We start from the raw sequence: 16483 nt of genomic DNA on the forward strand, positions 1-16483 counted from the left end.
TATTACATATTGATTTATATATTTATCTATATCATTATATATAAATTATCATTTATATATAATGCCTGCACAGTATTTAATTTATAGATGGACTATAATTTAATCTAATCAATGCCCTGTTGATGAACATTTGGGTTGTTTTAAAGCCTTAAATTTTTTCAACTGGTAATGAAGGACTTGAAGATTCATGACTATTATACCTCCTTGATAGGTCATACTTTTATTCAGAATGCCTCTTGCTATCTCATTGAATGTTTTTTACTTTGAAATCTGTTTTGTTTGCTGGCATTGTTGCTATATCTACCTTTTCAGAATATGCTTGGTATTTTTTATTTTCAAACTTTCTATGACATTCAATTTTTTATGACTCTTATAAACAAATAGATTTTCTAGGTTTGCTCAGTCTTACTAATACATTCACATTTATTATATTTATTGATGTGTTTGGACTTGATCTTCCATCTTACTATATATTTGCTCTTCATGCCTTCTGATTCTTTTCCTTTCATGCTGTTTGTTGGATTTATCAGTTAACACGTTTTCTCCCTGTTTCTCTTCTTGTCTTCCTTACTCATCTTTATCTCCTCTTAGTGATTTCAGTTTGTATATCTTACTTTTATTCTTCTGGTGATTATCTTTAAATTTGATTTGGATTGGTCTCTGGAGTTAATATGTTTCTCTGTCCTCCTCCTGGAGAAGACTAGAACCTTAGGTCTCTTTACCAATCTTCCTCCCTTCCACACTATGTGCTATGGTGAGATCATCTGGGATTTTAGTTTCAGACTGTGTCCTTTTAATATATTTTCTACATTATTCATGAGCAGTTATTTAACCTAATAATTTTTTTATGGTTTCTGTGCTCATCACTGTTTCTTGTAGCCCACATTATCGTTTTTCGTGAATTCATTGTTTTTGCTGGAGTATATACTTAAGAAACTCTTTTCAGAGAGGGTATATTATATGGGTTGTACTTCAGTCCTTACATGTCTGAAAATGATTTTAATTTGAATGCTACTTTGGCTAGGTATATGATTCTAGATTCAAAATCATTGTGTCTCAGACTTTTAAAATATTATTCCACTGTGTTCTGGCATCTGATGTTTGTCAGTAAGAAAACTGATGCCAGTCTGATTCTAGTTCCTTTCAATAATCTGTTTTATTTTTTTCTCTTAATTTTAAAAATTATATTCTAAAGTTTCCCCATGATATGTCAATATGTCTTTTTTATTCTTTTCCCATTCATTCTATTTTATACTCAGTAGATTCCTTTGGGGAGCTTTTTCTTCAGCTCTGAGAAATCACCTTCGCCTTCTCCTTATTTAATTAATTTTCCTCCATTTCTCTCTGTTCTCTCCTAGAATGCCAGTTATACAAGCAGAATCACTTAAGAATGTTTTTGGCTTTAAGTAACGGAAAACCCTATTAACAGTGTTTAAGCTAAGTGGTAATTTCTGTGAAGTGAATGGTCAGAATCTGGTTGCTGTTTGTGTATATTTGTATGGCAGAGAAATAAGCACATTTTTAATGAAAGACTCTTTTCTGCCCACCCCCTAACCCTCCCTCCCCCCACCGCCCCCATGTTGTTTTGAATGGTTACAGTAGTCAGCAAACTGAATCTGCTGGTGAAATGCAGGGAGTTGCTGTGGCATCTTCAGCAGGTGTTGAAGTCACAAATGAGAAGCAAAGCAAGAAGAAGAGCAAAACTGCAGTGAATGCTGTACTAAAGCCAAATCCTTTGGACCAAACTTGTATTCACCCGGAATCATATGACATAGCGATGAGGTAAGTCTGAGGCCCATGTGAGAGTTTTCTGTGCCCAGAGTGAGTTCTCTACAGCAAATGGCCTTTGTTTTGGCATAATGGAGACTTTAAAAATATGACCATGTTTAACATGACAACATTTTTCAGAAGTTCCACATTGCTGACTTATGTGGCACATTATTTTATTTCAGTGAGGAATGAAACCATTATTCCTGGAGCAATGTCAAGCTCCTAAACCCTGGTCCTAACGGTGAAGTGGGTGTAATGGAAATAGCATGGCACTCTCCTCTGTTTGTTTTGGAAATTAACAAGACACAAATGACTAGCACCTGGCTTAATGCTTGTGCTTATCTAAAGATAAAGCCCTTTAGTAAACAGCCAACTCTCAGATTTCTTAAGAAATGTTGCCCTGCTTAGTTACTATAGAGTTTAATAAATGATGTACTTTTAATGAGCATACATTAATTAACACAGGGGGAAGTTTGAGTAGAAGGGAAAGTTTAATATTAGACATTAAAAGAGAAAACTTTGATACCACATTTGATTAGTTGAAAAATTTTAATTAGTTCAAAAACCATGACTTTCTACATAACTAAATATTTTAAGGCTTTTAGTGAATTAAATGACAGTGAGTTTAAAAATAGTGTATATTTTAATTTTCATTGAATCTAAAGTAAGATTTTTAACTTGTTTTAAAAATAATTTATATTTGATTATTTTAAGAAATATAATTTTAATTTCTTTTAAAAATGTTTAAGATTGTAAAGACTACTGCACATTATAGAAAACTTAGAAAATAAAAAAAGGAAGTAAAAAATAATATTCTGTCAACATCAAAAGCAGTCATATCTGTTTTTCTCCCAGCATTTTATTGTGAAAAAATTTAACATAGAGAAAAGTTGAAAAAAAAATTTTGCAGTGAATTCCTGTATACCCACATCCAGATTTTATCATTTACATTTTACTATGCCTGTTTTTCCACTTATCTACCCATCTGTTTGTCCATGAGTCCATCCCTTTCTTTATACATATTTTAAAGAAAATTGCAGACATCAACACACTGTCAGCTAATACTTTGGCATGTATATCATTAACTAGAACTCAGTAATTCCTATTTTTTTTCTTTTGAAGTAAAATTCATATACATTTTAATTATAAGTGTTCAAGAGCTGAATTTTGGCAAATAAATACCTACATCTGTGTAACCCAAACCTCTATCAAGATAAAAAACCTTGCCATCATCCTAGAACGTTCCCTTGTACCTCTTCCTAGAAAATCCCTACCTAGCCTCTCAGCACTAACCATGTGTTCTCATTTCTTCAGCCAGATTAGTTTGCCTCTTCTTGAACTTCATGTAAATGATATCACACAGTGTACTCTTTTGTATAAAGCTTCTTTCAACATGTTTAGAGATTTTTAATTCATGTTGTAACATGGATAAGTATTTTTATTGCTGAATAATATGCCATTGTATGACTGTACCATAGTTTATTCTCCTTATTGAAGGAAGCTTGCCTATTTCCAGTTTTTTGGTTATTCCAGTTTTTGGTTATTATGAGTAAAGCTGCTATGAACATTCTTCTATAATTTTTTGTTGTTGTGGACATTTTTTTTCATTTATCTTGGAAAATTACTTAGGAGAGGATTTGCTGGGTCATAAATCAGGTGAGTGTTTAGTTTTCTTAGAAACTTCTAGACTACGCTCCAGTGTAGTTGTACCATTTTACACTTCACCAACAATGCTAAGCGTTCTCTTTGCCATCATTTGATGTTAGTCTTTTTAATTTTAGCGATTCTAGTATATGTGTGTATGTGGTAGTATCTCTTTGTGGTTTTAATTTGCATTTCCCTGGTGACAGTGAGCACTTTTTCATGTGCTTATTAGCCATTTTTGTAGCTTCTTTTGTGACCTATCTGTTCATATCATTTAGCCATTTTCTAATTGAGTTGTTTACCTTTTTTATTATTGAGTTGTGAGAATGTTAAAAACATATGCTTTTTCTTTTTTAATAGATCTTTATTGGAGTATAATTGCTTCACAATACTGTGTTAGCTTCTGTTGTACACCAGAGTGAATCAGCCATATGCATACATGTGTCCCCGTATTCCCTTCCTCTTGAGCCTCCCTCCCATCCTCCCTTTCCCACCCCTCTAGGTCATTGCAAAGCACCGAGCTGATCTCCCTGTGCTATGCTACTGCTTCCTGCTAGCTATTTTACATTCGGTAATATATATATGTTGATGCTACTCACACTTCACCCCAGTTTCCCCCTCCTACCCCATGTCCTCATGTCCATTCTCTATGTCTACATCTCTATTCCTGCCCTGCAACTAGGTTCGTCAGTACCATATTTTTTTTTTAGATCCATATATATGCGTTAGAATACAGTATTTGTTTTTCTGACTTACTTCACTCTGTGTGACAGACTCTAGGTACACCCACCTCACTAAAAATAACTCAATTTCATTTCTTCTTATGGCTGAGTAATATTGCATTGTGTAAATGTGCCACATCTTCTTTATCCATTCATCTGTCAACGGACATTTAGCTTGGTTCCATGTCCTGGCTATTGTAAGTGCTGCAGTGAACACTGTGGTACATGTCTCTTTTTGAATTATGGTTTTCTCAGGGTATATGCCCAGTAATGGGATTGCTGGATCATATGGTAATTCTATTTTTAGTTTTTTAAGGAACCTTCATACTGTTTTCCATAGTGGTTGTATCAATTTACATTCCCACTAACAGTGCAGGAGGGTTCCCTTTTCACCACACCCTTTCCAACATTTATTGTTTCTCGATTTCTTGATCATAGCCATTCTGACTGGCATGAGGTGATACCTCATTCTAGTTTTGATTTGCATTTCTCTAATAGTTAGTGATGTTGACCCATCTTTTCATGTGCCTCTTGGCCATCTGTATGTCTTCCTTGGTGAAATGTCTATTTAGCTCTTCTGCCCATTTTTAATTGGATTGTTTGTTTTTTTGATATCGAGCTTCATGAGCTGTTTGTATATTTTGGAGATTAATCCTTTGTCTGTTGTTTCATTTGCAAATATTTTCTCCCATTCTGAGGGTTGTCTTTTTGTCTTGTTTATGGTTTCCCTTGCTGTGCAAAAGCTTTTAAGTTTAATTAAGTCCCATTTGTTTATTTTTGTATTTATTTCTGTAACTCTAGGAGGTGGGTCAAAAAAGATCTTGCTGTGGTTTATGTCAGAGAGTTTATTTCCTATGTTTTCCTCTAAGAGTTTTACAGTGTCTGGTCTTACATTTAGATCTTTAATCCATTTGGAGTTTATTTTTGTGTATGGTGTTAAGAAATGTTCTAATTTCATTCTTTACATGTAGCTATCCAGTTTTCCTAGCACCACGTATTGAAGAAGCTGTCTTTTCTCCATTGTACGTTCTTGCCTCCTTTGTCATAAATTAGGTGACCATATGTGCATGGGTTTATCTCTGGGATTTCTATCCTGTCCATTGGTCTATATTTCTATTTTTGTGCCAGTACCATACTGTCTTGATTACTGTAGCTTTGTGGTATAGTTTGAAGTTGGGGAGCCTGATTTTTCCAACTCCGTTTTTCTTTCTCAAGATTGCTTTGGTTATTCAGGGTCTTTTGTGTTTCCATATGAATTGTAAAATTTTTTGTTCCAATTCTGTGAAGAGTGCCATTGGTAGTTTGATAGGGATTGTATTGAATCTGTAGATTGCTTTGGGTAGTATAATCATTTTCACAATATTGATTCTTCCAATCTAGAACATAGTATATTTCTCCATCTGTTTATGTCATCTTTGATTTCATTCATCAGTGTTTTATAGTTTTCTGAGTACAAGTCTTCGCCTCCACAGGCAAGTTTTTTCCTAGATATTCTTTTTGTTGCGATGGTAAATAGGATTGTTTCCTTAATTTCTCTTTCTGATTTTTCATTGTTGGTGTATAGGAAAGCCAGAGATTTCTGTGCATTAATTTTGTATCCTACAACCTTACCAAATTCATTGTTTAGTTCTAGTAGTTTTCTTGTGGCATCTTTAGGATTTTCTATGTATAGTATCATGTCATCCGCAAACAGTGACAGTTTTACTTCTTTTCCCATTTGTATTCCTTTTATTTCTTTTTCTTCTCTGATTGCCGTAGCTAGGACTTCCAAAACTGTGTTGAATAAGAGTGGCAAGAGTGGTCATCCTTGTCTTGTTCCTGATCTTTGTGGAAATGCTTTCAGTTTTTCACCATTGAGTATGATGCTTGCTGTGGCTTTCTCATATATGGTCTTTATCATGTTAAGGTAGGTTCCCTCTATGCCCATTTTCTGGAGAGTTTTTATTGTAAATGAGTGTTGAATTTTGTCGGAAGCTTTTTCTGCATCTGTTGAGATGATCATATGGTTTTTATTCCTTAATTTGTTAATGTGGTGTATCACATTGATTGATTTGCGTATCTTGACGAATCCTTGCATACCTGGGGTAAATCCCAGTTGATCATGGTATATGATTCTTTTAATGTGTTGTTGGATTCTGTTTGCTACTATTTTGTTCAGGATTTGTGCATCTATGTTCATCAATGATATTGGTCTATAATTTTCTTTTCTTTTTTTTTTTTTTTTTTTTGCGGTACGCGGGCCTCTCCATTGCGGAGCACAGGCTCTGGACGCACAGGCTCAGCGGCCATGGCTCACGGGCCTAGCCGCTCCATGGCATGTGGGATCTTCCCGGACCAGGGCTCGAACCTGCATCCCCTGCATTCACAGGCAGATTCTTAACCACTGTGCCACCAGGGAAGCCCCTCCCCTATAATTTTCTTTTTTTGTGATATCTTTTTCTGGTTTTGGTATTAGGGTGATGGTGGCTTCATAGAATGAGTTTGGGAGTGTTTCTCCCTCTTCCATTATTTGGAAGAGTTTGAGAAGGATCGGTGTTAGCTCTTCTCTAAATGTTTGATAGAATTCGCCTGTGAAGCCATCTGGTCCTGGACTTTTGTTTGTTGGAAGATTTTTAATTATGGTTTCAATTTCATTACTTGTGATAGGTCTGTTTATATTTTCTAATGCTTCCTGGTTCAATCTTGGAAAATTGTACCTTTCCAAGAATTTGTCCATTTCTTCTTGGTTGTCCATTTTATTGGTATATAGTTGTTTGTAGTAGTCTCTTATAATCCTTTGTGTTTCTGCAGTGTCAGTTGTGATCTCTCCTTTTTCATTTCTAATTTTATTGATTTGTATCCTCTCCCTTTTTTTCTTGATGGCTCTGGCTAAGGGTTTATCAATTTTGTTTATCTTCTCAAAGAACCAGCTTGTAGTTTTATTGATCTTTGCTATTGTTTTCTTCATTTCTATTTCATTTATTTCTGCTCTGATATTTATGGTTTCTTTCCTTCTACTTACTTTGGGTTTTCTTTGTTCTTCTTTCTCTAGTTGTTTTCAATGTTGGGTTAGATTGTTTATTTGTGATTTTTCTTGTTTCTTGAGGTGAGATTGAATTGCTATAAAGTTCCCTGTTAGAACTGCTTTTGCTGCATCCCATAGGTTTTGGGTCATCGTGTTTTTGTTGTCATTTGTTTCTAGGTATTTTTTTATTTCTTCTTTAATTTCTTCAGGGATCTCTTGGGTATTTAGTAGCACATGTTTAGCCTCCATGTATTTGTGTTTTATACAAAATTTCTTCCTGTAATTGATTTCCAGTCTCATAGCGTTGTGGTCAGAAAATATGCTTGATAAGAATTCAGTTTTCTTAAATTTTCCAAGGCTTGATTTGCGACCCAAGATGTGATCTATCCTGGAGAATGTTCCATGTGCACTTGAGAAGAAAGGGTATTCTGCCACTTTTCGGTGGAATGTTTTATAAATATCAATTAAATCTATCTGGTCTATTGTGTCATTTAAAGCTTGTGTTTCCTTATTTATTTTCTGTTTGGTTGATCTATCCATTGGTGTAAGTGGCGTGTTAAAAGTTCCCTACTATTACTGTGTTACTGTCAATTTCTCCTTTCATGGTTGTTAACATTTGCCTTATGTATTGAGGTGCTCCTGTGTTGGGTGCATAAACATTTATAATTGTTATATCTTCTTCTTGGATTGATCCTTTGATCATTATGTAGGATCCCTCCTTGTCTCTTGTAACAGTCTTTATTTTTAATTTTATTTTGTCTGATATGAGTATTGCTACTCCAACTTTCTTTTGATTTCCATTTGCATGGAATATCATTTTCCATCCCCTCACTTTCAGTCTGTATGTGTCCCTAGGTCTGAAGTGAGTCTTTTGTAGACAGCATATATATGGGTCTTGTTTTTGTATCTGTTCAGCCAGTCTCTGTCTTTTGGTTGGGCATTTAATCCATTTACATTCAAGGTTATTATTGATATGTATGTTCCTATTACCATTTTCTTAATTGTTTCGGGTTTGTTTTTGTGGGTCTTTTTCTTCTCTTGTGTTTCCCGCCTAGACATGTTTCTTTAGCGTTTGTTGTAAGGTTGGTTTGGTGGTGCTGAATTCTCTTAGCTTCTCCTTGTTTGAAAAGCTTTTGATTTCTCCCTTGCATGTGAATGAGATCCTTGCTGGATTGAGTAATCTTGGTTGTAGGTTTTTCTCTTTCATCACTTTAAGTATATCCTGCAACTCCCTTCTGGCCTGCAGAGCTTCTGCTGAAAAATCAGCTGATAACCTTATGGGGACTCCTTTGTATGTTATTTTTTGTTTTTCCCTTGAATTTAATTTTTGTTAGTTTGATTAATATGTGTCTTGGTTTGTTTTTCCTAGAGTTTATCCTGTATGGGACTCTCTGTGCTTCCTGGACTTGAGTGACTATTTTCTTCCCCATGTTAGGGAAGTTTTCAACTGTAATCTCTTCAAATATTTTCTCAGACCCTTTCTTTTTCTCTTCTTCTTCTGGGACCCCCATAATTCAAATGTGGTGCGTTAGCATTGTCCCAGAGGTCTCTCAGACTGTCCTCAATTCTTTTCATCTTTTTTCTTTATTCTGCTCCTCGGCAGTTATTTCCACCATTTTGTCTTCCAGCTCACTTATTCATTCTTCTGCCTCAGTTATTCTGTTATTGATTCCTTCTAGTGTATTTTTCATTTCAGTTATTGTGTTGTTCATCTCTGTTGGTTTGTTCTTTAGATCTTTGTTAAACATTTTTTGTATTTTCTCAATCCATGCTTCCATTCTGTTTCCAAGATTCTGGATCATCTTTACTCTCTGAATTCTTTTTCAGGTAGATTGCCTATTTCCTCTTCATTTATTTGGTCTTATAGGTTTTTACCTTCCTCCTTCATCTGTGATGTATTTTTTTTGCTGTCTCTTTTTCTTTTTTTTTTTTTTTGAGTGGGATTTTGTCCTTGTCTTAGTGGTTATTTGGCCTGAGGCTTCCAACACTGGAATTTGGTGGCTGTTGGGTAGAGCTGGGTCTTGGTGCTGAGATGAGGACCTCTGTTTGACCTCACTCCAGTTAATATTCCCTGGGATCTGAGGTTCTCTGTTAGTCCAGTGGTTCCAACACAGACCTCCCACCGCAGGAGCTTTGGCCCGACCCCTGGCTCGTGAAGCAAGATCCTGCAAGCAGCATGCAGTGGCAGGAAAAAAAAGAGAGAGAGAGCGAGAGAGAGAACAATAACAAAGTGAAAAATAAAATTCGACTAGGAAACTAACAGATATGTTAGAAAGAATATAAAAATAAAAATATAGGTGAAACAACAACCAGAAGGTACAACAGTACCACAATAGTAAAACAGGAGGGAAAAGAGAAAAAAAAAAAAGGCAAGGGGAAAGGCCGTGGTTGTGGAGGGCAGGGCCTAAGCAAGGGCAAGGTTTGGGCAGTGGGTGGGGCCTATGCTTAGGGCCCACAGGGCTGGAAAAGGCCCTGGGGGCTGTGGGGGGTGGGGCTTAGGCTCAAGGAGCAGAAGGGGCCCAGGCGTGTCCCCCCACCCCTGGTCTCAGAGGGCGGGGGACCTCTCCTGGGAGCCCACCAGGCTTCCTGGTTTCAAGTGGGCAGGGCATTCCTGCTCCTCCTCTCCTCTCCTGCTCCTCCAGTCCCTGAGGGCCCCTCCCACCTGCCTCTCCTGTTCTCCTGTTGACGTCCTTCCTATGCACCCAGGACCAATGCGGCCAGGGGTTGGCGGCAGGGGGCCTTGGAGGGCAGGGGACCGGCCTGGGAGCTCAGCAGGCTACCAGGGCCCTAGTGGGCGGAGCAAACACCCTCTGCTCCTCTCCCACTCCTCCTGGAGGGTCCCTCCTGCCTGCCTCTCCTGAACTCCCCTTGGCCTCCTTTGTATGCCCCCAAGACCAATGCAGCCAGGGAGGTGGGGGTGCCTTGGAGGACAGGGGACCAGCCTGGGAGCTCAGCAGGCTCCCCGGGCCCGAGTGGACTGGGCAGTCACCCTCAGCTCCTCTCCTGCTCCTCCAGAGGGTCCCTCCTGCTTACTTCTCCTGATCTCCCTGGCCTCAGGGGTGCTGATCCTGTCTGGCCTCCACTTCTCCTCCCCACTCTGTCCCCCACGTCCTACCAGTTCACTTGGGGATTCCTTCCGTCTCCTTGGGTGTAAGGGTCCCTCACCAGTGGCTGCCAGGTGCCCTAGTGGGGAGAAGATGCTAACTCGGCGTCTTCTCACACCGCCATCTTGACTCTGCCCCCTAAAAACATATTCTGCATATTAGTCCTTTGTCAAATATATGTTCCACAAATATTTTGTCCCAGTTTGTGGCTTACATCTTTATTTTCTGGTTAACGTCTTTTGATGTGCAGAAGTTTTTAATTTTGATGATGTCTAATTTATCCGTTTTTTTCTTTTATATGAAGTTACTGCTTTATTTGTCCTAAGAAACTTTTGCCTACCTCAAGTCATGAATCTTTCCTCAATGTTTTCTTCTTAAAGCTTGATGGTTTTAATTTTGTTTGTTTTTTTAATATAAATTTATTTTATTTATTTATTTTTGGCTGCATTGGGTCTTCGTTGCTGTGCACAGGCCTCCAGTTGTGGCGCACAGGCTTCTCATTGCGGTGGCTTCTCCTACTGTGGAGCTTGGGCTCCAGGCACGTGGTCTTCAGTAGTTGTGGCTCGAGGGCTCTAGAGCACAGGCTCAGTAGTTGTGGCACCCGGGCCCAGCTGCTCCGTGGCATGTGGGATCTTCCTGGACCAGGGCTCGAACCAGTGTCCTCTGCACTGGCAGGCAGATTCCTAACTACTGTGCCACCAGGGAAGCCCAAGCTTGATGGTTTTAACTTTCACATTTAAGTCAGTGATATATCTGCAGTTACATTTTGTGTATGATTTGAAGTAGGGGTCAAGGTTCATTTTCTTTCTTCATTATGAACATTTAGTTATTCCAGCACCAGTTTGAAAAGTAATAGCAACAACACAACTTGTCTTTACCCATTGTTTTGTACCTTTGTTGAAAGTCAGATGACTGTGTAAGTGTAGGTCTATTTCTGCCTCTCTATTCTGTTTCACTGATCTGTTTGTCAATACCGCAGTATGTTTATTACTGTAGTTTTATGCTAAGTTTCTAAGTCAGGTAGCGTCAGTCCTCCAACTTTGTTTTTTTAATATTGCTCTGAATAGTCTAGGTGATTTGATTTTCCTATAAATTTTAGAATGAACTTGTCAATTTACATTAAAAAAAACAAAACCTGGTGGGATTATGATTGGGATTACATTGAGTCTAGGTGAATTTAGGAACAGTTGATGTTCTCATAATATTTCTTGAGTCTTTTCATCATGAACTTATTTTCTTTCCATTTATTTAGATCTTCTGTCATTTCTGTCAGCAATGTTTTTTAGTTTCTAGAGTAGAGGTCTTGCATATGTTTTATTAAATGTATTTTATTCTTTTCAGCACTGTTGTAAATGGAATGTTTTTTAACTTGTTGCTAATTGTTTGCTGCTAATATGTAAAAACACGGTTGATTTTTTTATAGTAACCTTGTATCCCGTGGCCTTGCTAAATTCACTTACTAGTTCTTAGTGTGTGTTTGTAGATTCTTTAAATTTCCCTATATAAACAATTATGTTATCAGCAAATAGATGAAAGCTTTACTACTTCTTTTTTAATCTTCATGCTTTTTATTTCTTTTTCTTGCCTATTACAACGGCCAGGACTTTCAGTACTATGTTGAATAAGAGTGGTGAGAATGGGCATCCTTGTCCCATTCTTAATCCTAGCACGTGGTTCTCATTTTTTTAATATTAAATAAAATTGTGGTCTCATATTATAGTAATTGTATTTTTAGTGTTTGTTGTTTGAGAAGAGGCGTATGTACATATGGATTTATAGACTTCTTGCAACAATTGACATCTCTATGGGCACTAAATTAGCATTTTGCTCTGTGCAAAGCCAGTGTCTTTTTTTAATTTTTGTTTGTTTCTATGATGTAGTTCTAATGTGGTTTATAAGTTTTTCTATTTGCTTTCTAATATAAGCACAAATTTTTTGTTTCTGCATATCCCTTTTTAAAAGACTAAATAATATTCCATCAAGTGATGGAACTCCAGTTTAGTAATAGTAGTGCTAGTAGGGGTTCCTTATGATGGGTTCCTAGCAGTGGAATTACTCTGCCAAAGGGTTTGAAAGTTTATGTGGCTCTTAATAGACATTGCCAAGTAACATACTGATTGGCAATGCCACCAGCAGTGTTCAAGCCTGAGAAATCTTGAGTTTCTCCTGTCAGACAGGACTTCTCTACCAGTTTTCACATGGGCTAGTTTCTGCATGTGGAGCATAAAAGCCCTACCAGTGACTGCACCCTTCGCTATGCTTCCTTTGGGAGTAGGCTTGTCTCTCACAAGCAGGGTACTTGAGGACTTTTTCATGGGAAATTTCTCTACATGAAGTTCAACTCCTGACCTTTAAAATCTGGAGACAGACTGGTAGTTTATCTAATTTTCTTACCATCCCCGTTATCCACTTTGGAACTGCGATGGTCTTTTCTGGCTTTCAAGTTTACTTAGTAAAGACATCACCCAACATATAGGTAGTTCAAACTTTCATATAGCGTTAAAAAAGTGTCTTCCCAGGGAAGAAAAGCCCACTATGGGTGTGATTAGGTCATCACTGGTTTGACTTCAGTTCTGTAAAAGTAAGTTCCATTGCAGTAAATTTCATTTTTAGTTATATTAGAAAAGCAGTAGGAACATAAATAGCTTTAATGCTACCCTACCATGATGTCACTCCCAGAAATACAACAAAATGTGAAGCCATTAAGTCTTTTTACTTTTGTATTTATGATATTCTCTCTCACATTCATATTTTAGAAAACTGAGATCATGGTATTTTGTAACCTAAGTTAGTCGTTTAGTGGTTTTAAAAAGTCTACTTTTTTTTTTTGGACTACTTTTATTATTTATATTACTTAAAAGTTTTATTTACATGTAGGGATTCTCTATTAAATATTAAAGTGTTGTATGGGCTGAATTTTTTTCTAGTTTATTTAATTTTATATCTGCTTATAATGCTATTATGTTTTTGAAATATGAATGTTTAATTTTTATGAAGTAAACCTACTATTCTTTTTCATGCTTTTATGCAAATTGATCTTCTCTTAAGATATCTGATTTCTAAGATCAATTCAGTGTTCCCCATATTTTTTTTCATGTTCTTTATGGTTTCATTTTTTATTCTGTGAATTTTATTGCTGATGATTTCATTCATCACTTCAAATGTACAAAGCACTGTGGTGGGGGGCCTGAAGAATGTAAAAATGAATAGAGGGGATTTATGGTCCTAAGGAGCCTACCAAAATAGGGAGGATGAAACTTATTCACAAATAACCATAGTAAAGGTCAATAATTAGTAAGGGTCCTTTGCAAAGCACAAAGTTGTTCACAGGAGAAAGATCTCATTTCCAGATAGGAGTTTCTTATAAGGTTTCTTGCAGGAGGTGACATTTGGGCGAGGTCTTTCAGCCAGTAGAAAGAGGAAAAAAGATGTTTAAAGGGTTGGAGACCAAAAAATATAGCTCAGGTCAGATTTGAGGATTAGTTAATAGTCCAATAAAAACAAACATTCATTGAGTATTTCCTCATTACCAGGCACCTTAGAAGCATCATTTTGTTTAAACCCCACAGCAATCTTAACGAGGTTAGTACTGTTGATATTCCCACTTCTTTAGGTATACAAAGTCTCCGATGGGTGAAGTAGGTTGCCTAAGATAAGTCAGCTGGTGGAACCAAGATCTGAACCAGATCTATGACACTCCAAAGCCTGAGCTCACAATTAAATAGCTAGTTTGGAGCCAGATTTAAATGTAATAGTAATGGTCTTTCAGATTTAAGGGAATCATACCCTTAAAGACAGTCTGTGTTCAGCACAGAAATGTAACAAGGCTTGTGTTTTGTGTGCTTCTAAAGGAAAAACAAAAAACAGAATATCTGTAATGTGCTAGCTTTGACTGTTATTCTCTATCATCACATGGCTGAAATTAGACTCTCTCTTTCTTCTGGAGAAAACATTACCTCCTCCAATAAAGGAAACTTTGCCTATTTATTTTCTTAAGGGGTCTGTAAGAAATGGATTCTTCACATAGCGTATGTAGAATTTTATGCTGTTCTGCTGCAGGTATGATGTTTCCTGAGTATTGCACTGAAAAGAATTCCTTTCATTATGCTTTTTAGAATGAGACATGTACATTTCAAAATAAGCAGGTTGATAGTGACCACATTTGTTATCTTCTCATTTTAAAAGACAAGGAGGGTAAAGAGCAGGAGTAGCATACTCATCCTAGAATTGCACTCACCTCTGCCAGAAGGTGTTTTTAAGTAAGAGAGTAAGGGATAATTTGAGGTTTTTAGTAAATGTCAATTTAAAAACAGTAAGAAACTCCATATTATAGAAGATATAAGGGGAACATGGGATTAAGAAACCTACTCTTGCTACAGGTAGTTTTTATTTCAATAGTCCTTTGAACCCTTTCTGTTCTCAATCTCTTACTTGTTTCAGGATCTTCTCACATTTAGTTGATTACTTTACATTCCACATCACTGAAAAAATTGAGAGCTACCTTCCTTATAATTGTCTCCATATCTTTACTCATTCTGTCCCACACTTCCCCAAGCTACCCTTCCATCACTTGATTCTGCTTCTCTTCCAATTCTCACGTCTCACTGGTTGTCGCTAAGGACACTTGACCTTGGCATTCTCTTGGTCTCTCTGAGTCATAGTTGCCTCACCTCTAAAAGTTGGTGTGGGGTAGTGTTAGAGTGACAGCCAAGTGAATAAGTTCTTTTAACTTTGTAAAATGTTATGACTGTCTCTTGTATCTTTAATGTCTCCATAATTTATCCCTTTTGTTTTGCCCCACAGACATATTGTTGCTCTGGTCTCCCACTCTTCACTTCCTAAAAGCTAAAAGCAGCAACCACTTTTTATCTTACTTCCTCCTAGAACTTCTCTCTCAGTGCTCCTTTTTGTCATTGCCAGACTTCTCAGAATTATCTGCCTCTAATTTTTACTGTTTGCTTTCTCCCAGCCTTTCTAGATTGGCTTCTATCCTTACCACTCTTCTGGAATTACTCTCTCAACTAATGACCTCCTGATGGTCAAAATCAGTGGCCTCTTTCTGTCCTTAAACCACTCACCCATTCTGCAACATTTGACACCAGCAACTTACTGATCTTCTTCCATGACTGTTTTTACATTCTGTCTTCTCTGACTTCTTTCTCTGGCCCTCTAAATGTAGATATTCTTCAAGTTTTTACCTTAGTCACCTTCTTCTTTTATTCTATATTTTCCCCTGAATGACTGCATCCACTCACATGACTATCTTTATCTCTCACCCCTCCACTGCTAATTCCAATCCTATATTTCAATATCTCTAGTCCAGGCCTTTCTCCTAAGCTCTAGCTCTCCTTTTCCATTTACCTGTGAGAGATTTTCTCATGAATATCTTAGCAGCTCCAACTCAATATATCTAAAACTAAAACTTGTATCCTCCTTTCTCCCTCCCTTTATAACTCCCTCTTTTCCTCCCACTAATCCTCCTCACCGGCCCCATATAAAAACAAGACAGGGCTTCCCTGGTGGCGCAGTGGTTGAGAGTCTGCCTGCCGATGCAGGGGACACGGGTTCGTGCCCCGGTCTGGGAAGATCCCACATGCCGTGGAGCTGCTGGGCCCGTGAGCCGTGGCCGCTGAGCCTGCGCGTCCGGAGCCTGTGCTCCGCAACGGGAGAGGCCACAACAGTGAGAGGCCCGCGTACCGCAAAAAAAAAAAAAAAAACAAGACAGACAAACAAAAGGCTTGGTCTTCCTCTCTTATCCCATGATGAATAGTTAGTGGCACTACTGTCTTTCCATTAATCAAGGCTGGAGTTAACAGATTGTTCATTCATTCATTAAACACATACCTTCTGAGTGAGTACCTGCTGTATTCCAGGTACTGTTCTGCAATCTTGGAGTACATTCAAAGATCCCGGCTCTCAAGGAGACAGATAGTATACAACCAGCATAATAAATTGTATAGTTGATAAAGGTGATAAGATCAGTGGGAAAAAGAGAGCAGAGTAATGGAGATCAGGGTTACCAGGGTTATGGATAAGGGCTTGCCAATTTAAGTAGGGTGGTCAGGGTAGACCTCATTGACAAGGCGACATTTGAGCAAAGTCTTGATGGAAGTAAAGGAGTTACCTGTGCAGATATCTGGGGGAAGAATGTTCCAGGAAGAGGGACCAGACAGTGTAAAGGCCCTAATGTGGGAGCAGGCCTGGCATGATCAAGGAATAGCAAGGAAGCCAGTGAGGCT

The 16483-nt window shown here is 37.7% G+C and overlaps 1 protein-coding gene across 2 annotated transcripts in view; it reads left to right on the top strand.

Annotated features, from left to right (window-relative positions):
- The window catches only part of SRBD1 (S1 RNA binding domain 1), a 231018-nt gene that overhangs the window by 198535 nt on the left and 16000 nt on the right, over positions 1 to 16483 (top strand). Inside the window, exon 19 of one of the 2 annotated variants that reach the window (XM_030857775.2) lies at positions 1600 to 1782. In XM_030857775.2, coding sequence (XP_030713635.1) covers positions 1600 to 1782 — 183 coding nt within the window. The remainder of the gene's footprint in view (positions 1 to 1599; positions 1783 to 16483) is intronic. The other variant, XM_030857776.2, reaches the window with a different exon arrangement.

The sequence above is a fragment of the Globicephala melas genome, chromosome 12, assembly GCF_963455315.2.
Source record: "Globicephala melas chromosome 12, mGloMel1.2, whole genome shotgun sequence".
Lineage (NCBI taxonomy): Eukaryota > Metazoa > Chordata > Mammalia > Artiodactyla > Delphinidae > Globicephala > Globicephala melas.